Below are 21,610 nucleotides of genomic sequence, written 5' to 3'. Positions count from 1 at the left end.
AAATTGTCACATTTTTCTTAGCACCTCCAACATAATTGCAGCACTTTATGTTTCAACATCGAAGAAGCAGCTGATCTAGAAATAGTTTGACTACTTTGTAAATATGTTTAATGATGCTTAAAATGAACCCATCATATAATGTCAATTAAAGACAATGTAGATACCAGATCTCATTGCTTTTTCTCCTCTAAAGGTCTGAAGGCCTCCAAACAAGCCAGTGTTGAGCATTCAGGGAATAATTAGACTGAAGCTTATTGATGCTCTTAGGATAACATTTTATGTGCATAGAATGTTGCTACATACATGTTATGAGCATGAGTCTTTAAAACAAAGTTTACATTGTTGTATAGAAGCAAATTTCACTGCAGTTAGACAAGCCATAATGCTTGTGCATATTTATTGATGCACGATCACGCAGATGAAAATAAAGTGATGCTTTAGATTAGAAAGATAAGAGGGAAATGAAAGCAGATGAGAAAATCGTATTAAGGAGATTGAAAGAGGGGTGGCAGCATGTGCTGCATTGCTCCTGCATTACAATTGATTGGCTGCTTTAACCACCAATGCTGCTCACTGAAGCTTTAAATAGATAGCTAAAACTCTCCTTTACCCAGCTCTTGCTTGCTCAACACCCCCACCCACCCGTCCCCTACTCATCATTTCACATTCACCACCTTTTCCTCTTTCTTTTCTTCTTTATTGGTTTTGCTTTTTACTCAATTCCCTGTTTTATTTATCTCCTCCTCTACACTCCAATGTCGTCAATGCTAATTTCTCCTTCTGATTGTATTTTTATCTCTGCTTTTCCTCTTTTTTCCTTATTTTCTCTGCCTCTTCCTAGATTTCTTTCTACTCTTTTCCATTTATGTATAAGACACCTCTCACTTCATAATATTTTGTGTACGGCCAAATTTTCCTTAAGTCTTTCTCTGGTTCTAAGTTAAGTTCAAATGGCAAGCAAATGTCAACAGTATGCTCACAGCACATAGCTACACATGTCCAGTTTTTTTCTGTCAAGCTAGACATTCCTTACCGCTATTGACGCATGCCTAAAATTACTTTTAGGCATGCGTCGTAATTTCTGCCAAATTAACCCCTTAAATCCAACATCTGGGTTTCTTTGGACAAGTTAATTTTACCAAGAGACCTTAGATCTTAACTGCACTGTATTGTAACTATCATATAACTGGAATTTACGTAAAAGGGTGTAAAAACATACTATTTTGTTAATCTTCTACTTTTTCGACTTTCAAAAATCATTAGTATGCATTGATATTGTACAGCATGTAAATAAAAGATGTAGTTTCCATAAATGAGAACTTTTAAGGGAAAAGGAGCAATCCTAGTCATGTGAAGAAGTAATCACCTTTCTTCTTAAATGGAAAAATCCGACTAACTAAATTTTTTTTATTCAGTAATAAGCTACACCCAAGCTCAACAGAGTCTGATTACATGAGGTAAGCCTAAAGGTATGACAATAAATTTCCCCTATACTATTATTAAAAACAGATGGAATATAGAAGTTCTACAACTTAGTAGAAAAATCATAAAGGGGAATATCTGTTAGTTTATGATATGCAACAGGACAATGATGTTTAGCTCATCAGCTAGTGCAACCTTTAATCGCTCAAATAGAATAGCAAAAGTGTACACACACACATGCGTATTGTGTGTGGGTAAATGTGTCAGTTTTTTCGGGGGGTTTTTTGCCCTAGAAAAACTTCCAATTTCCAAGTGTTCTAAGGTATGATGACCTGCTTTTTGAGAGACACGTTGCTATTTACATCGGTGGCCTTACATTGGGCTGCTCTGCAGCTGTTAGAACGACAACAGAGCAATGAGACTGCTGCCCGATTGTTGCATAGGTATTGGTTTGTCTGGCCAAAGATAGCGGTTGAAGATCACAGACCCCTTTATAGTAAACACTGGCATGGAAATATATTGCTTTAAAAGATACATCTCAGAAGATTAAAATCTTAATTTAGTTTTAAGTGATTTGTTTTTGTGAAATCTAAAAACTGAACATTACTAAAAAGCAGACAGAAGTTAAGCGTTATGATGTTTTCTTCTACTATTTCCCCCAAAAAATAAGGTTTTTGCAGTAGAATAGTCAAAGTATACATACACACCCACACACATGCGCAATTTGTGTGTGTAGGTGAATGTATATTGTGTCAACTTGTTTTTTGCCCTGAAAAACTGAAATTTCCAAGTGTCCTATAGTATAATGACCTGTGAGTACAGCGCTGTGAGGGGCATGTGGCTATTTGCATTAGTGGCCTTACATTGGACTGCTGCGCAGCTGTTCTAACAGACTGCCATCCGGTTGTGGCATATAAAGTGTGGTTTGTCTGGCCAAAGACAGCAGGTGGAGATGAGAGACCCCTTAATACAAAAAAATGGTATGGCAGGGACTTATAATACATAAGTGGCTAAGTTTAGACTGATAGGTCCTCAGGAATATCTTTTTTAGTGGTTTTTCTTTTGTCTGTCAAACAGCTACATATATATTTTATTTGTTTTCCTTACAAATAAAAACACTTTTAAGTTTATGCTTTTTTATTGTTTTTGGTCTTTATTTCACATTTGAATATACAATTAATAAATGTAATGGCTTATGGCACTGTATCCTTGCAGCAAGAAGGAAGGTCCCATGTTCAAGGCTTAGGATCTTCCTGCAGGGAGTTAGCATGTTCTCATCGTGTATCCTTGGTTTCCTTCCAGGTGCTTTAACTAACTAATGACCTTTAAGTCTACTGATGACTTAAAGTGTGTGTACATGATTCTATGTCTCTGCAACCCGCCTGCACCCTGATGGGTGGGTGGATGGATGGATGGATTTTTCGAACTTTTAAAAGTTTGTTTAAAAAATGAATTTCAGTTGAATGGAAGCACAGCTATTATATTTCTTTTTAAATTGTCTTATGTTAATTTGGAACAAGATAAGTCCCTTAATGGTTTAGTTTTGCACACTATTAAAGTGTCAGATTTTTCTTTGAAGTTAACCAATTGCAACAATCTTATAATCCATTAAACATAAGGGAAAAAAGACCAACATTTAAAGCATGTTTCTGTTAGGAAAGATGATAAAGATCCAGAAAATATAATAGATTGTTTGCTGATCTGTGGACACATTAGGTTTAGGTAATTTCTATGTATTTAAGGGGTTAATAAAGTAATGGTAAAGGCTGAGAAGACTCTCTAATAATAAGACTTGATTAAATTAAAAGTAAGATACTCATCTTTAGGATTTCTCTAAAACTCGACAGCTTTACTCAAGACCTCTAAATCTTTGACTGCCTGCACCATTGCATGTCTTATTTGGAGTTTGTAAGAGATTGGAACTCTGCAGTAATCCTTACTTGTCCTCCAATCCCCCTTTAACCAGATTCAATCCCCCTCTTTTTTCTCAGTCTTTCTCTCTCACATTGGCTCCTAGTTGTCTTCAGCTCTCATTTCCTCCCAGCAGTAATGCCATTTTTCAGCTAAGTGAAATGAGATGGGCTTCCTCTAGTGCTAGACAGATTGAGGTGAGGACAGGTCCAAATCAGCAGGCAATTGAGGCACACTGCACCACAGACTTATCTTCTCTATGCTTTAAGGGAATATGACGGAGCAAAAAGCCTTGCAGATGCGCTTTTACATGTTTGTGCCGACTGCACAGAGAAAATGTTTTGCTCTGGTATGATAAATGTAAACAACTATATCTCCCCATTTTCACAGTATGGATGCTTCCTTTTCATCTCAGTTGCAAAAAGCTCTTTCAGATGCAGGGTATCAACACCTTATGCGTCACATCTAAGATGAAAGATGATATTGAGCTATGGCACCTAACATAGGAACAAAACCCAGGCAAGATTTAAGCCAATTTGACTCTGATGCTGTACTATCTAAACATAAGCAGGTTGTGTGATCAGGTTTGAAACCAGGTGATGTTCACATCTGACACCAGGGGCAGCTCAAACACAAGCCATTAGGTCCCTAATGAAGTCAAGGCAGGTCTCATTTTCTGATGTTATGAGCCAGATGGTAATGACTCGTATAACACAGGTCTTTGATCTTTAATCTCTGCACTCAGTCTCATTTTAACGTTCGTTTGAAATCTTTTTGCCCAGTCAGCTTTTGGTATCTGGACAGGGTTTAAAACTCACTATCTTTTTTATCTATTTTTAACAGTATTTCCTTCATGCATTATTTATCCGATCAAATCACTGACCACTATTGTACCTCTCACCATCCAGTGTTGGAGAACTATCTTTTGTTTCCTTTTTATCTTGGCTCCCTTGTTCACTTCATGTATCTTACATAATCTATTTTCAGTCAAATGAAAGCAGGTGTTTTGCTGTTTAGCCCAACTTTCAGAGAAGGAGAGCAGTTTTAATCTTTTGTCATTCAGAATGCCAGCTAGTTGTTCCCGCCTGCTATGGCTTTCATCTCACACTAGAGATTGATTTGCAGGATGAGATTAACACTCTGAGAAAATAGTCCTCATTAAGCAGCTCACAACACTGAAAGCAAGGCATTTATTTCATACCTTTCACTGTTCTTCTTCTCTGTTCATCCCTCCAACTCATTATTTTTCTGCCTGCTTCAGTTAGTCGAAGGTTAGAGTTTGCAAGCTGTAAAAGCAGCAGAACAGCTTGATGTTTCGCTGCATCAACTTTTAACTCTGGCATTACAGTGTGCTCATTCTCCTGCCTTGCATGTCTCTGCCAACTTACTTTTGCAGCCAAGAGATTTACTGTTTCCCTGCTGTTTCTTATCAGGCCCTGATGCCACCAAGGACCCGTGTCTGAGAGTTCGCTGTCCTCCTCACAAGGTGTGCATCAGCCATGACTTCCAGACGGCCATCTGCACCAATCACAAGCAACCTTCACACAGGTAAGAGCCAGTAGGCCCACTCCTTGTGTGCAAACAAAAACAGTCATTACAGAAAAATATATTTGAGCTGTAATGTTTTAAACATTATTTTGTGTGTAAACATTGGACATAGGCTGCTTCAATAATTATTGGATGATCTGTACATTTGAAATTTAATTTTATCTAATATTTGTCAGTTAAATGTTTGAGAAAATAATTTAGAAATATACATTTTCTAGATGTTAGTTTTACTTTTTATGTTTTTAATGAAACTACAAGTTTTACAGTCAACACCTCAAATTATTACATGAAAGGTTGAAGGTTTATTAAAAGGTGTTACTGAGCACAACAATGTGAAGTCCAAATAATGTGTTTGTTGGTTCTTTTTGCGTGAAGCTAAATAAAATTGATCATAATGCTATGTCCAGATATGCATATCAGTACAAAAGACTAAAGCACATAAAACCATAAACCTGGCATGCCTTATTGATTATCTCTGATCTAACTTGTCCGTGGAGAGGAGGACCATTCAGCAGAACCTTTTGAGCTGACTGGACAAAGTAACACCTGATGCCGATTTACTAGAGTTATGTTTTACACAGTCACAATAAAATAATTAAATAGTAGGAGATGCCATAAGAAACCACAATGCTTATTATGCTCTTGCTGTTTCTCTTTCAAAATATAATCATGGATTCTGACCAAACAGAAGTGAGATCAGTAGCTATGTGTATAACCTCCGGCTCTGCCATGTTCGTTTTGGTATGGCTATAGGTTTGGCAGCTGTAGTTGTCCTCAAAGCTAGATGTCCCGCCTTAAGGTATAATACTGCAATGTTATTGGATGATACCTTTGGGGTAAGACTAAAAAGATTTCAGCTGTAGCAGTACAAGATATATTCTTATGTGCTTGTGACCTCCCAAATATCACAAGAATTCAGCTCACAGGCAAGATTATGAACCAGTTCTAATTTTTTACAATTCTTTTAGAGCAGATAATGATCCCCATTGTCATCGGAGTTGAAAATTTATTTCACAGTCTAATGTTCTCTTAATTGACTCTAAAATTATACAAAAATGTTTTTTATTACAGGTAAAATTTTTCAGCAATTATGCAAAAGTCCACAATAATTATGAGACCATAACTAAATTTATACTAATGCAATTCCACTTAAATAGACCAATATGTTTAAGTGACAAATTAATAGAATCTTACACTGGCTATTTTTATTAGGGATTTTTTGCAGCAATCCATAATAATAAGCAAATATGTGGAGAGAGAGTGTAAATGAACAATGATTATTTACCAGTGAGCTTGACTCTGCTGGACGAGGCTCGGTGTGAGCAGCCAGTTTTTTCCCCTTTCTCAGACAGAAACCAAGCACAAAAAAACAAAAACAAAAAACAAAACAACTTTGCCATGGCCACCTTTATGTGAGAGAGAAATTCTGAGTTTATGGTGGCTGCAGCTCCATTAGTGGACCTGTCTAGGAAAGAAAAATAGTTTAACAGCAAATGGCTGGGTAAGCAGATCCATGGGATGATAAACAGAGAGTAAGCATACATAGTCACATCATTAGCTCCTTTAGTGGCTCTGTCTAGGAAAGAGTCAAGGTCAAAAACATCATTACGGTAACTATATCTTCTCTAGCCCATTATATACAAAAACAAAAGGAACATGTTTTAGAGCAAATCACAAAGGTGTTCTCCCTTAAAAAAAGGTTTGAAGTTACATTGTCTCCTGCCAATGTATTGATCTAGACCAAAAGCCTTGGCATACATACAGTCCACATTTTATCTAAGAATTAAAACAGGTGAATGAGAAACACACTCTTAAAGAACCGAAAACAGACTTAAAATCAATGAAATACTACAGTGTGCAGAGGTAATAAAAAACCTTGAGCCTTTTCACTTCCATGTCCAATCCTTGAGTATTTTACAGGAAAACTCATGTTACTGATTTTAAGATTATGAATTTAATGAAGGGTGGATAACCTGTATAATTCATTGTTTTGTTTTAGTTATTTTCAAACAAGCAATTAGAAATTAGAAAATATTTTATTAAAAAAAACTAGTTTCATAACATATAAAAAAATGAAGAGCAGTTATTTTTTTATTTCTATTTTCTCCACTAAATTAAATATGGAGAAAAATTGATTATGAGCTCGTAAACAGATTTTTCCAATTTTGAGTTCTGAGGTATCAGGGGGTTGTTAATGAGCCACAGGCAACAAGTAAACAGAAGACACGGAATCAACACTGCTAGCTTTGCAGAGTTAGTCACAGAATATTTTGAAAGCAGTAAAACACAAACTAAATGATCAGCTCTGTTGGTGTCAAATCATGTGTCAAGTTGTTTAGAGATGTCAGTGAGGGGGTTTTGTATGATGTACTCGTTGCACTGTAAAAGGAATTTTGCAGTTGCTCAATTGCCATTACATCATCTACAGAGAAGTTTAAGGCTCCTAAACTTATATACAACAAATGTGTTTATTTGCATACGCAGTTATTCAATGTTACATTTTACATGTACAAACATTAAACCAATTCACCATAACCCTTCCATATTTGCTCCAAACTACCTCCTTATTACCTTAGAGCTAAAACAGAAAATGTAAAGAAATATTTTTTTTACTCTTGTCATTTTTTTCTCTATATGTAATTTCATTTTTTCTCACTAAGAACTAAAATAGGAGGTGTGACATATAAAAGTGTTTTGTTTTCTACAACCGTCTTCGATTTCAAAATGTATTGGGCTTTTTGAATAAACTGTTTCATGTTATTTGTTTATTTTGAATAGGCTCTTCATATTTCTGTACCTGAATATCACATCTGCTTTAGTGATGGTGTCAACTATTGAGAATAAATTGAAAATTTCTTAAAAAAGACCAATGATCTTGGCCACCCTTCTTTACCAGGCATACATTATTCAAAGATTTCTGTAAACTACAATACATTGACTTCAAATGTTTTTTTTGGGTTTTTTTTTCTGATTCTTAGAAATTGGAGTAAAAAAGAAATGCTCACACTTATCGCAAAAAAAAAAAAACTCATTATCCAAAATGCCATCTGGGTGAAATAGGCTTCTCACAAAAGTGTGAAATATAACAGAACTTTTTATTGAATCCAATCAGAGTCCCATGCATTTTGCTGACAGATATATGCATGCATATTCTTCTTGGCAATTAATTTTAATCACACTATCTGTTTGCTCCATCACCCCCCAATTTGTTTGTCTTTTCAACCATTGTTAATTTTAAAGGATTTTCAATTTTTTAGATCAACAAGCCTTTTAACCAAAAATATTTTTAGCTGGTTTCTTGTTTACTTTTTCCTCTCTCTCTATGTGTGTAATATAATTGATTTCCTCAAGTCATTAGCTTTCAAGATCCTTAGTTTTAATCCTTTTCTTTCTGTTGCATCCATTACAAGTCCTATTTTACGGTTAATATATTAGATTATTCATTTGGAATTGGTGTTTTCCCAATAGTATCATTCACTGAAGCTTGATGTATAAATATTTCTTTTTCTTTGAGCTAATTTAGTTGTAGAAATTAGCATAACACATATTTATTGTCTTCCCAGAAGACAAATCTGAACTAAGTCTCTCTGCACATGTTTGCAAACATGTGGAATGCAGAAGGTTTGCAGCTGGTGGCTGACGTTCTGTTTATTTGGATGTTTTTCACAGCTTGAAGGCATTCATACAAACCCTGCCTACTTTAATTATTCTACCAAAATCCATACACAGTAATTGTAATCTCTTCTGAGGGGTCAACAACACTAAGGCAAAGCTATAGAACATGCCATTTTATGTGACGGCAATTTATATTAGTAGCGAGGGGTAATTAAAGAACCAGAAAGAAAGATTCAAATTAGTGCACACCTTGCTGTTTTAAAAATATACAGGACCTTGCAAAAATGTTCATATAGCTTCAACATTTTCATATGTTACTGCGTTACAAATCAAAACTACTTCCTATCTGATTGAACTGTAATGGGACACATTACAACTACTTCTCAGGTGCACTACTTAAAGTAAATGCAAATTGCGCATGGTTTACAATATTTAGTATAAATACAAAACTAATACTGCAAGAATGGTGTGCTTCTGTCAATTACCAAGTCCTGTTTTCATGTAATTTAATATTCTGAAATATTAACTTGCAAAATGATTTATCCAGATAAACGGATACCCCTTAATAAAAAAACGTTCAAGACACTAGTCTTTCTTGGTCACCTTATAACAGTTGTTCTGTACAGGCCTTATAACCTAAAGTTAATTCACACCTAATATCTAAACCGACTCTCTAATGGTACTTTCACACCAAACACAAAGCTTGCAAAAAATCTGCAAGTATCATGTACATTTGTTCCCCAACATTTCACCAGAAGTGTCTCTGTCCAGTGAAAGTAATTTGCACTACAGGAAAATTTGTATGGCACATGAAAGGCTTCACCATGTCACCAAGTCTGCTAGTTGACTATTTCACCACAACATGGTAGACAGGGAGTATGTCATGGTACTGTATTTGCATTGGACAGCAGAGTAAAGCCGCTGGCATTCCTGGGTCCAACAGATCCTACAGAGATTCTCCCAGTTCAGGGAGTCCAGGTGTTATTGGATCATGGCTTCTTCTTTTGGAGCTTAAGGTAAGGGAGCTCAGACAGGAGCAGCATGGAAATCAAAACAAGAAAGCACCAAATCCAGGAAGGTGTGGCCAACCTTGCAAGATGATTTCTTGCACTAGTGTGTGTCTGTTTCAGAATTCAACACACCTGTCAGCTCCGCACTGTTCCCAATCAGCCTCCATCAGATTAACCTGCTCCCGTGACTATATAACCAGCTCTCAGACTATTCAGTTATGCCAGATTATTACGAGCCATCTGTGAGTTTAGTCCAGGATTCCTGCTACCTGTCTACCTGCCTGACTCTGAAATGATTGTGCCTCCTGAATCTCTGGGCCTGCCTAAACCCTATCAGACCTGTCATAGTGTGTTTTTTGGATCTCTGACCTGTTTTCTGTGCCCTGACCTCACTCTCGGAATTCTCCCCTGGATTGGGTCTGGATCTCGGATCACCTGGCTTTGACTCTGGATCGGCTCTCAGATTCGGTTCTCAGATTCAGGTTTTTTCCCTGATCATTCTGTCTGTCTCTGCTCTCACAGGTCTGACCCTGTCCATCCCTGTGAACTATCAAGTACTGTAACTGTCAAAGAAGGGTTCCTCCTGTATGGATGCAGAAGTCCTCTAAGATTAACCAGTGATGTTACACGCCAACTGGCCTCTTAAGAAACTCTCAAAGTTTGTCCCAAAACTCTGCGAAGGTTATTGAACCAGAATTTGACATTTGAAACTCTGCCCTCCATTTCTGTCTGGTCACTCAACTGTCCAATCTCTTTCCAGAAGTTCAAGTTGATGACTTTGGCGAATCCTTTCCAACATGCAGCAGTTTCATATTCTAATAAACTTTTTTTCATCTGTTGTTGTACAGTATCTGGTTGAATTCTGGGTCTTCCATTTTCTGGACATTACACCCTCTGGAGCTAAGAAATCACAGCATTCAATTGGAGAAAAGCAGTAGATTGGAGAAGCCAGCCAGGCAGAATGTAATGAAGTGGGGAGAGGTTGCAGATATTGGCCAGTGTCTGTGCTGGAGGGAAGGGAGGTTGATGAGCAGTCCTTCTAGAGCTAAATTAAAACAGCAATTTTTTTAAGGCCACCTACAAACCTCTAAATAACTTGCTATACTTTATTCTCTGTTAACATAATTTTCTCTATCTTCCATTTTTATGAAAAAAATGCTTGTCGTTGCTGCACTCCTTCAGTGTAGGTCACAGTCATATCTGTTTTATGATGGGAATATAAACAAAAGTTCTGATTTTGAAAATCCTGCACATTTTGATTTGCATATTATGTTGAGATGGTGGTGCTTTTGCTCCGCTAAATTCGCCAAAATCTTATTGGCCTACCTAGAATCACAACCTTCGACTAGCTCCGCCTTGCACCATAGTGGAAGGCGGAGTAACATCACCCTCTACATTGGGACAACATTCCCAATTAATTGAAGTCAATGGACTGGAAGTCATAGGACCTGCTCGTTTCATGTTTATTTCTATGGCCTAACCCAGACTCTTCCATTGACCCTGACCATTACTGACACATGCTTAACCGTAAATATTACCTACTTTTAATTCAAATGTTAGTCATAAACTTACCCCCAACCACTAGACTTGCCCCCATAAGTATCTGTAAGTCCCCACAGTGAAGCATATTCCTTTAAAATTGGCCTTACACTGTCCTCACAAGTTAATAAATACTTGGCTACACACACCGTATAAAAGACGATGCAACAAACCTTGAGCTGTGGGAATGATTTTTTTTTCAGAAAGGAGAGAGAAAATGGTCAGAATTAATAGGAAAAATGGTACTATGAAGAAAAAATTTAAACTATCCATTATCTTCCTTCCACTTCAAATTTATATTCCACTTTGTGTTGGTATATCATACACATATAATCCCAATAAAAGCCAATATGGTTTTAAATTGTTTCTTGACTAAAATATACAAATAAGTTCAAGGATTATAAATACTTATGCAAGGCGCTGTATATTATTCATCTCTCAGACACTTTTTTAACATATCCTCTCAGATTTGCATAACATGATCTTGTCAGAGATTTTTTTTCTATCAGCTTGCAGCAAATTTAAAACATTAGCACTCTTACTAAGCTATCAACACCAACTGCAGTTGTTAATGTTCACTATCCAACATTTGTTTTTATCACATTTATTTGTCTGTAAGAGTATGTTTGGCTCTAATTTTATCTCTGGTTGATGGATCAGAAACCAGGGTATAAACTGGAACACTTAGATAGAAAATTGCGACAGTTTTGAATCACATATAATTATAGTGGCTGTTGAAGAAGCTTCATCGGACCAATCAGGATCCGCTTTTTCTGATCCTGACAACCAGAGACACTTTCTGCCCAGCAGAGATGTGATTCTATTTGAATACTTTCAATGCCTGTAAAATTATTTACACACACACACACGTATATACTTAATGTATTTATTCTGAAGTGTCTGGCCTCTTAACCTGTAATATACTTGTTCTATAGTTCCAGGTACATTCAGGTAACCTTTATAAAGAAACTATCAAACTAAGTTACTTCTAAAATTAAATTTTTTTCTGCCTTTCTCTCCTACAGTGTGAAGGCCAGGAAAGGCAGCATAGGCCACAAGCACAGGGTTGAACCTGGACCTCATGGGAAATGTAGACTCTGCTCAGCATTCCATTCATCCCCTGTTTGTGGCTCTGATGGACACACCTACTCATCAAAAGTGAGTTTTTTGGGGGGGTTTTTCCCCTCTAAATTTGATATCATTCTGTTTCATCACAAATCAAATACAGAAAAACTTTGATCTACTGATGGGTATGAGAGTTTTCAGAAATATGAACATGAAATTTTTTTTTTAGCTGTGATCACATCCTATTTCTGCTTTCTTTTTGCTGCTGATGATGTCTACCCTTTAAGATATAATTTATATTTTATTTATGCTATTTGTTTATGATCTCTCTATTCTATAAAGTGCCATATCAATATTGGGGGCTTAAAAAAAGTAGCCGATATATATTGTTTGATACCCGATACATATATGCCAGAGTGTTAAAAAGAAATTGAACATGGACATACATAGGATTGCGCTGTCCAACTATACTCCAGCTTTAATTCCGATAATAACCAGAAATTATGATTGAAGACAAAGAAACAGAAAATAGAACTATAGTATTAAAATAAGCAACTTTAATATGTGCAGGATCGGCACAAGAGTTTAAATACAGCCAATTTTGGTGGTTCCCATTTAGATATTGTGCTTACTGGTTCTGGAGCCCTTATTATCTTGCAGATCTGCCATCCAGCACCTGTTATTGTTTGATTGATTGATTGATCTCACAGTGGAGAAATTTACTCATTTTATCAGCTCGAATAGTCAAAAAGAAGAAATAGGTGCCAAAGGAAGAAAAGGTGAATGGGGATATATAAAGTGTATACAGATACAGTTTCGTTTTTATTTTGTTGTTTACATCCTTTACATTTTACACCCTTCATGAAGTGGCTACACACCTCACTGCCCCCCTCTTCCTGTGAAATGAAAATAAATATATATATATATATATATTTTTTTTTGTATTTGACAAATTTAATTTGAATTCTATATATGAGCACTTAAAATAAAATAAAAGGTGACTGCATGCAAGTTCAAATAATGCAAAGACTAATGGGAGGTGTTTTGTATCTGATTCATTTTTATCTGACTCAGTCACAAAAACACATCACAAATATAGATATAGATTTTTCATGTTTACAAGCAACTGAAAGGTTCCCTTCTCCACTGAACACAGGGGGGAAAAACTAGATATAAGTAGCAAAGCAAGCCTTTTATTAATGAGTTTAATGAAAACATGAGCTTCTGAATTTATGAGCCCCAGTAGAGCCTGCATGTCAGTATGAAGTGTGGTGGGACACAATATAATAATCTTATTTACCCTCTACAATTATTTTTAGTTCACAAAGAGCTAAAACTTACACAGAGCTAAATCATAATAAGTTTGCCAAAACTAGAGCATAAAAAACTCTTCTGGTCCCCTTAATGCTCCCTTACAGCATGTTTCCATCAGGACGTTTGTTGTCTTGGGGCACTAAAGTATAGTTTTACAAAATCACAGCTTACCATGGAGTAATCTGCATACATTCTGGCCCTTCACCCACCTCTATGCTTAGCAGCAGCTGTGAGTGTGTGTGTTTGCAGGAAGTGGCGGTGCAGAGAAAGTTCACTGAGGGGTAGGGTGGCGTGCAGCTAAGCGCTCAGGAAGGGAGGGGCAGAGGAGCATAATCAGTGCCTGCAGCCACATTTTGGCCAATGTTGATTAAAGACATGCTAGAATCAGCCAGATAAATCGGCCCGCCCATTAATTTGGTCGGGCTTTACTCCATACTTAGTGACTTTACCAGAACAACTCTTGTAGTCAGGGAAATGACAGTCCTTCCATCTGATAGAAGTCATACTTAGATAGTGTGGAAAAACTCTGAAATCCACTCTCTTCTTATCTGATTGTCATGTTGCTCAGCTCTGACACCACTCATAAGGACCTTGCACAATGAAACACACTCAACATTTCATGATACAAGAGAAGAGTTGAAGTTAAACCTTCGCAATAAGAAGTCAGAAAACAGAGGAACATCACAGTTAGTGTAGACCAATAGTCAATAGTGAATGAAAAGGGTATACATAGAAGACAGACTTTGTCCTTAATGCAACACCCTGTGAATTATTATTGACATCAGCTTTTACATTTTCATATTGTTCTTGTATACAATTTTAAACTTCATAGAAGTGCTTCACACATCCTAATCAAACTATTATTGGAACTTTGAAAGGGTCTGATAAATGCAAGCAGCTGACCCCATCTCACTTTTTCTCAGTTATTAATTTAACTAGGTAAATGTAATTATATTCAAGGACAACCCGTACTTAACAGTGCTTCAAAACTTGAGTTGAAAACAAAATTTTAGTTTTTTTATTGAAAAAAGAATTTCAGAATGTGAGGGCCTTGTCTAATTTAGCTTCATGTCTGTATATCTTTTCTTTTCACATTTTTTTAATATCAGCATCTTTAATCTTTAATAAATCAAACAGCAGTTGGGACGCTAACCTGTCAGATGTGAAACAGTTCTATTATTTATACATGGTTAAAGGTCTCATATTATACTACATTTAAATTGAAAAATATATCAATGAGCTCTCCAGAGGACGTTTTTACTATTTGAGCAGGACTCCTCTCCGATTAGTCCGACAGCATGTACCAATATCCTCCTCATTTAACTTATGAACCAGCTGTCTTTACTTTCCACGCCCCTGCCCTCCTGAAGGCCATGCAGCCACACCCTGCAACCATGATAGTCACAGTTCAGCTAGAAGAGCTGTATTATACCAAAGACAAAGGCTGTCAGTTTTTCACTGTTTGTGTTCCAGAAGTACTCAGCTCATGATTTATTACATTTTTGCTCAGGTAACTTCTGCTAGGCTATGCTAAACCTTCACATGTTAAATACTCGTTCCGCCTGCATAAAGTCTTGCGGTACACCTTCTGTTCTCTTCCTTATACAGAGCGGGGACTTTGTATAACATGGGTACGAAATGGAAGCATGAAGGAACAAAAAAACAAGGTATAAGTAAAACATAGGGGTAGGCATTGGTGAAAGGACAAGCAGACGTCAAGCCATTCAATGTATGTTCTCTGTCCTGTGTGCAATTTCTGTTGTTCATGGAACCAAGGATTTATTTATAGATCTAAATTGTTTGAGCAATGTTTCAGGACATCTGAATTTAAAGGTTTTGGAATGTTGCAACATCACGGGTATATTTATAACCTCAATATAAAACATCAAACTTAATTTCATGCACTGGTTTGAAGTTAGATTTAAAGATTTTAAATGTTACTTCCGACAGTATAAGAACCCCTCATTAGAAGAGGTGATGTAATAGATTTTTTCTTAGACATGTCTCTCCTCTTTTTTAAAGCTTAGATAGGAGCAGTTTACCTATTTTCACATAATGTACTTTTTCCAGCTTTTATGAGACGCTTCATTTATAACAAAAACTCTTTCACAAAAACTACTGGTCTATGAATAAGCATAGAGAGAGGCAACTTTCTCCACATTGTTCCTCAGTTAAATTTGTACAAAGTAACACCCACACAGATGATTTTTGCTCAGCTTTGCATATCAAGTTGCATATGACTCTCCTTAATAGCTTTGTTATTTATGCTGATGCAAAATCTCTTCTTTTGTCTTGTTTCCGCCATTCCCTCGCAGTTGATCTAGTTTATTATTTATTAAGCATACAATATGCAGTACATTCCCTCCCCCACATAAGAGGCTTTGGCTTTTGAATATCCTTTACTAGGTCTGGGATTTAGTTTGTGTTTTGTGGCTCCCTCTGATAGGTAAAGGTTTTGCTCTAAGTGTTCACCACTGTGTCTGGTTCGCTCAGCTTCTGAGCAGGTTTAAAAAGACTTTGCAGCCAGTTAGTCTCATCTCAACCTACACATTCGAGGCTTCTTTATTCTTTTGAATTGGTCCTCACTGCTACTACGACTTGCAACTGCGATACATAGTGAATTGTACTATCAGAAAAAAGTATTTAAACTGCAACAAACATGATCTTAGCTGCCCTTAAGGTGTACTTTAGAAAGCTACTGATGCTGCTGCCTCGAGGAAAAATAAAAATGATGCAGCATCTCAGAGTTCACATGGACTTTTCTGTTTTCATGTCAGCTGACATCCTTTTCACATTTTCCTCCTAGAAATAAAAAACACCAGAGACTGACTCAGCCCTTGTGTTTGAGGATAGTGAGGATGTAGACCTCCTTAATGACCTGTCTGTCTGAGAGCTAAGAATGTGCTCGGTTAAAGGAGCAGATGTGTTAAAGGAGAAACAAGAAAAGAAACAAAGGCAGGAGGGTTGGGAACTCCCTATGCTCTCTCTGGCAATTTAGGTGGAGGGGTTCAGCTGCCTGGTTGGAGTGATGAGTCCCTGTGGTCCAACTTAAAGTCTGTTCACCATTGGGCTGCCGGTCTGAAGCTTATTCGTGTTTTATTATTACATTACATGCATCCTTTGTCACAACCTCACACTCTCATGCACACTCAATATCCTATTAGGAGGACGCTGCTCTTATCTCCTGAGAGACTTCAGCTAAATCCATTACTTCCCTCCTCCTAAATCATCTTTTCTTCTCTCCCCTTCATTTTTCCTTCTATCTTCTCTTTCTTTTCAAGCACATTAGGTGTTAAAATACTTTTTCATCAAACCCACATTAACCTGTGGAGAAAGACAAACATAAAGATTCATGGGGCATGTCTGTGTGCTGACAGTGATTTGGGGAGGTCGTCCATTTCCGGGACTTTCTCACTGTTTCTCGGTTTCCCCTCCCCCCAACCGATCAGCTAATCCAATATGTTTGAGTAAAGCACAGCTCCTTTGTCAACAAATTTCATTAAGCAACATTAGCGGGGATATCAAAGAGGTGGCAGGGAGGAAATGATGGATTTAAAAATGAGACCGTTAGAAATGAGAGCCCTTGCTGGATAACGCTCATACATGAGCCTCATGCACAGTCATGGTTTCACACTTACAAATCTCCTCGTCATCATCATGCAAACAGAATTTACATAACTCATTTCATTTTTCATTATTCCTTTCGGAAGGTTCTTGTAATTGGATTTTTTTCCTCCAACAAGTCCAAACAATTGCTATCCCTTCACTTACCTGAAATAAGATTTGTACTGCTAAATTACATTCAGAAGTGCTCAATCTTTTCCCTTCTTTCTTTGCATTTGGTTTGTACTGCAATAAATTATAAAATGTCACTTGGCATCTCTGCGTCTGCTTCTACATGGCTGACAAATGGACACATCTGTTCGTCCAAGATAAATTGCTTTTCCTGATTTAGCAAATATTCTTGTTAATCGGTGCAAATCAAAAACTTCAATATTTAAGTTTTCCCTGTCTTGTTGTCAAATATATTGAGAAGCTATGAACATTTCTGCCCTGCAAATGAGCTCTCTAGAATTCATTGGATTCTATTTGGAATATTTTAAAGATTTTTTTCTTTCCACAATTTTCTTAAAATTTAAATGTTCTCTACACAGAATGATGGGGAGGAACACTAGTGGATGATTAAATCTATGTTCTAGAATACTAAAATTTCTTTCAAATTGTTTATTTAATTTCACTGGCTAGCTGTATATAGAGATTTTTTTTTTCAATTTATTGAGAGATTAATATAAGCAAATAAAACTAGGAGAATTTCAACCAGGTTTTCATTTGCGTTGCAGAAGACGTTTACAATTGTGTCATGAGTACAAATAGCATATTCATCTTCTGTGAATGATTCTTCTTACTGGTTCTTGGATTTTCTTTTCCATGATAGAATGGTTAAAGAAAATTACAACACACAGGGCCTGATCTTTAATTGGTTTGCGTTTATTACAACCAAAGCTGTTCTTTATACAAAGTGCAAAGCGATTTGCTTGTGTATCTTCATTGATATGCAGAATATATTCTAACGACCCATTGACATACTGGCCACCTGTCCAATGTGCACTCCAACTTTCCCCTATAGACTGCTGGAGATAGGCACGGCAATCTGTGACTCTGGTGAACAAGCAAAAGAAGAAAGATCAATATTTAACTAGTTCAATATTACAATTTGGGGGGGTTTTGAAAATAAAAAAAACAACAAAAAAACACTTCTTTTCCTTTTAAACAAACAATACACACACTAATAGCCCTTAGGTATTATCTCAATTAATTATATCTTTGTTTAACTTGGGTTTATGGTGAGGAAAATTATTTCCTGGTATTCAGGCTTTTTCTCTGCATATAAAAAGCCTAGACCATCTGGTTAGCTGACATCTGGTGAGGCCTGCTGACTGTAAGTGCAGCAGGGAGTAAGGGTGAGTCTTCTCTCATGTGAAAACAACACAGGGTAAACTGAAAGTCCTGCCCATAGACCGGGACCTTTTCATTGAGGACCTGTGAAGGTGAAAAATGTAAATTCATGTGATTAAAATGTTTCTTAATCTGTGTAGAGTTTTTAAAATCTGCGATAATCACTGAAAGTCCCCGGCAAGTAAAAACAGGTATGATATTAAGCCTTCTGCACTTACATTGTCTCACTATTTTGATTATTTTTAATTTACTTCCCCAGATGAGGTCAGATGTTTATAACAGCTGATGATTAACTGATGCCTTGACATCAACATTTACTTTAACATGTATTTTGTTGTGTTGTCGTTCCAGTGTAAGTTGGAATTTCAGAGCTGCATGTCTGGGAAGACAATCTCCGTTAGATGTGATGGACAGTGTCCCTGCATGCCTGGCCAGGAGTTCAGCAAAGCACCACATCATTCAGAGAAGGCTGGTAAGTCCACAGCATCAGCATCATACTTTCTTCTAGCTAGAGACATAAGTAGGTCAATTAAGCTGTTTCATATCTGTCTTCCTTTGTGGCTGCATGTGATTTAATGGGTGCTTTGAACATGTAGAGGATTCAGGATGTTGTGGTAAATTGGGGTAAAAAAACAAAAGGATGACTGAAGAAGATGTATATATTTTTTTTAAGTCACTTTAAAGACCCAGAACCCTCCACAGTGACTCTCTCCACACCCTGAAGTCCTTTTACTGGTTCCTTTTCAGACTCATTGGTAATTCTCTGTGTTTTCATTTTTTCCTCCTCCGTCATCTTTCCCCCCTACTTGTGTTATTTTCCTCCACTCCCATCTCCTCCACGACCCCCACCCCCATTATATGACAGCTGCAGGAATTGGTGATGGAGTGAGTGTGTGTGTCTTATTGTTTGTCATGAAAATGGGATTTCGGCAGATGGATGGAGGGATTGTGGTGGAGAAATACAATCTAAAAGAAAGTAGCACGGAAAAGGATGGATTGTTATTTTTACAGGCTTCCTTTATCTCAAGCAGAGGTGGGGAGGTGGTGTTAGTGAATTTGTTGTGAACATCCGTTTGTCCCTTTATCTGTCAGTCTTTCCTAGTCTTCCCTCACAGATCTATTCCAATCAGCCCCAGATTATGGGGTATTTATAAGGGTGCCAAGGTTCATTAGGCACATTTTAATGCAAACTAAAACTGCCCTGCAATTAATGGCAGTGTTGATTTTGTCTCTCTTGCTCACATAACAGTTTAAGCCTAAATGATGGAGAACTGAGATTGATGCAGTTACAGAAAAGCGTTTTCCCTACTTGACTTCTGTCACATTAATACATTCCTGTCTTTGCTCAGATTAAACTATAATTAACTCTTTAGTTTGCTGAGCGCATGGCTCTGGGAATAAACAGTGTTCTAAGGCTTTTATCAGGAGTCAGAAAGTCTATAAATCTTAACCAGTGATTAGACCTCTTTCGTATTGCTGTAGTCTTTTATTATTCCCGATTTTTTCCATCATTTTTCCATTTTTTACTAGCTCTTTCTGCACTTCTCAGAACAACTTGTCCTTAAAGTGTCCAACAGTCAGCAGGTTAGAAGGTTTCTACATTTGGGGGTGGCAGAGATTTTTCAGTTTCACTTTAGATCAACAAGGCAAGATGGTAAACAGATGGGAATAGCAGTGAGTGAAGAAAAAAAATGCCTGTGATATTACATTCCCATGGAAACAGTTAAACGATTGTTGCAGTGTGATATGCGAAATCAACCCTCTGGGCTTACTGATAGTCACAGGTTCAAGCTGGATTTGAACATTTACAGCAAAGCTGCAAATAACCTACCTGCACTTTTAGGTTCATAAACCATGCTCTAAAAACCAAATATCTTTCAGCTTTCAGTTCAGCGTTGTTTTACCTCCAAATATTAACGCCCTACAGAAATAACAGCATGATACAGGAATATATTAAAGTTAAGCTCCTAAAGTTAAGTGTTTTAGAACAACTGAAAGGTCACAGTAGGGTGTACACAGTGATCAGCTGAATTACTTTAAATAATAGCTCTGAAAACTGCTGCAAATTTAAAGTGGCTGCTGGAAAAATGTGTTAAGATGTGTTTGTTTCCTTTGTGAAGAGGGTGCTTCTTTCCTAATCTGTTTTCTACAACGGTTGCTGTGATATAAAGCAACCTCATTTTCACATCAATGCAAGTTACTTCAGTATAAACATAGAGGTCTTCCATGATTACAGTATCCCTTATTTGCTATATTTGCCTATATATGCAGCAAACTTCAGTATTAAGTTATTTTATTTTTGATTAGTCAACACTTTTAAGTGTCCCTGTTGAAATAAGATGTGCTAATTACATATGCCTATAGTCTATAATAAATAGGGTTTTTTTGAGCTTTTACCCCAAAATGATAAATAAATGTTAAAAAATAAGGAAAAAACTTCAAAATAAAAGGGAGGAAAAGATATCGAAGGGAACCTACATTGAATTAAATACATAAAAAAATACAAAGAATAATGCATTATCTTAAACAAGGCAGAAAAAAAGCTAAAGCAAAGCAGAAAATCATAAAAACAAACCTGATACTATTGAGATTATTTGAATCAGCCCTTTTTAAATAATATGGCAGTAAATTTCCTATTTTTCCGCAGCATATTTGTGAAGTATCTTTGCTCAGAAAGTTTCAAACTTGCTCTGACCCCTCCTCAGACCTGCCCAAAGCACTTTAAGAGTTATTATGCTTCTAAATCTTACTTCAATGTTTACATCAAGATTTCTCATTCCTTTTTTTATTTGCTAAGGTCACTTTGCTCTTGAATTGTGTTTGATAGACGTGACAACATTTTAAGAAAACTTGAAATGCCGTAAATTGCACTCAGCTCCAAAAGTGGAATGTGCAGTAACTAATTATAAAATTAGCATTTAATTCTTATGCATTTTGTTCTTTCCATCTCAAATAAAAAAATAAATAAACATGTTTCCCGAAAGCTAGTAAGGAATTAAAATAAATACAAATTATACTCTAAATATTCCTTTATGTAACTGGTGTTTCTCTGAGTATCTCCCATATAATCACATAAAAACTTGATGAATTTGGAACAAGATGCAGAACAAAACTTATAGTCAGACTGACTCCATTTATTTTACTTTCAACATTCATGACACCTGATCTTGCTTTGATGAGCTCAGTGTGAGAAAAAGCTGATAACAGGACGTGTGTCAAAGCTGAAAGTG

General features: G+C 36.6%; 1 protein-coding gene across 4 annotated transcripts in view; it reads left to right on the top strand.

The window, feature by feature from the left end:
- Window positions 1-21,610, top strand: part of spock1 (sparc/osteonectin, cwcv and kazal-like domains proteoglycan (testican) 1) — a 169,267-nt gene that overhangs the window by 123,801 nt on the left and 23,856 nt on the right. For all 4 annotated transcript variants that reach the window (XM_015380210.1, XM_015380208.1, XM_015380209.1 and 1 more), the window contains 3 exons: window positions 4,767-4,881; window positions 12,071-12,203; window positions 18,732-18,852. In XM_015380210.1, coding sequence (XP_015235696.1) covers window positions 4,767-4,881; window positions 12,071-12,203; window positions 18,732-18,852 — 369 coding nt within the window. The remainder of the gene's footprint in view (window positions 1-4,766; window positions 4,882-12,070; window positions 12,204-18,731; window positions 18,853-21,610) is intronic.

The sequence above is a fragment of the Cyprinodon variegatus genome, unplaced genomic scaffold, assembly GCF_000732505.1.
Source record: "Cyprinodon variegatus isolate N-32 unplaced genomic scaffold, C_variegatus-1.0 Scaffold210, whole genome shotgun sequence".
Lineage (NCBI taxonomy): Eukaryota > Metazoa > Chordata > Actinopteri > Cyprinodontiformes > Cyprinodontidae > Cyprinodon > Cyprinodon variegatus.
This window is presented reverse-complemented; position numbering and strand designations above follow the sequence as displayed.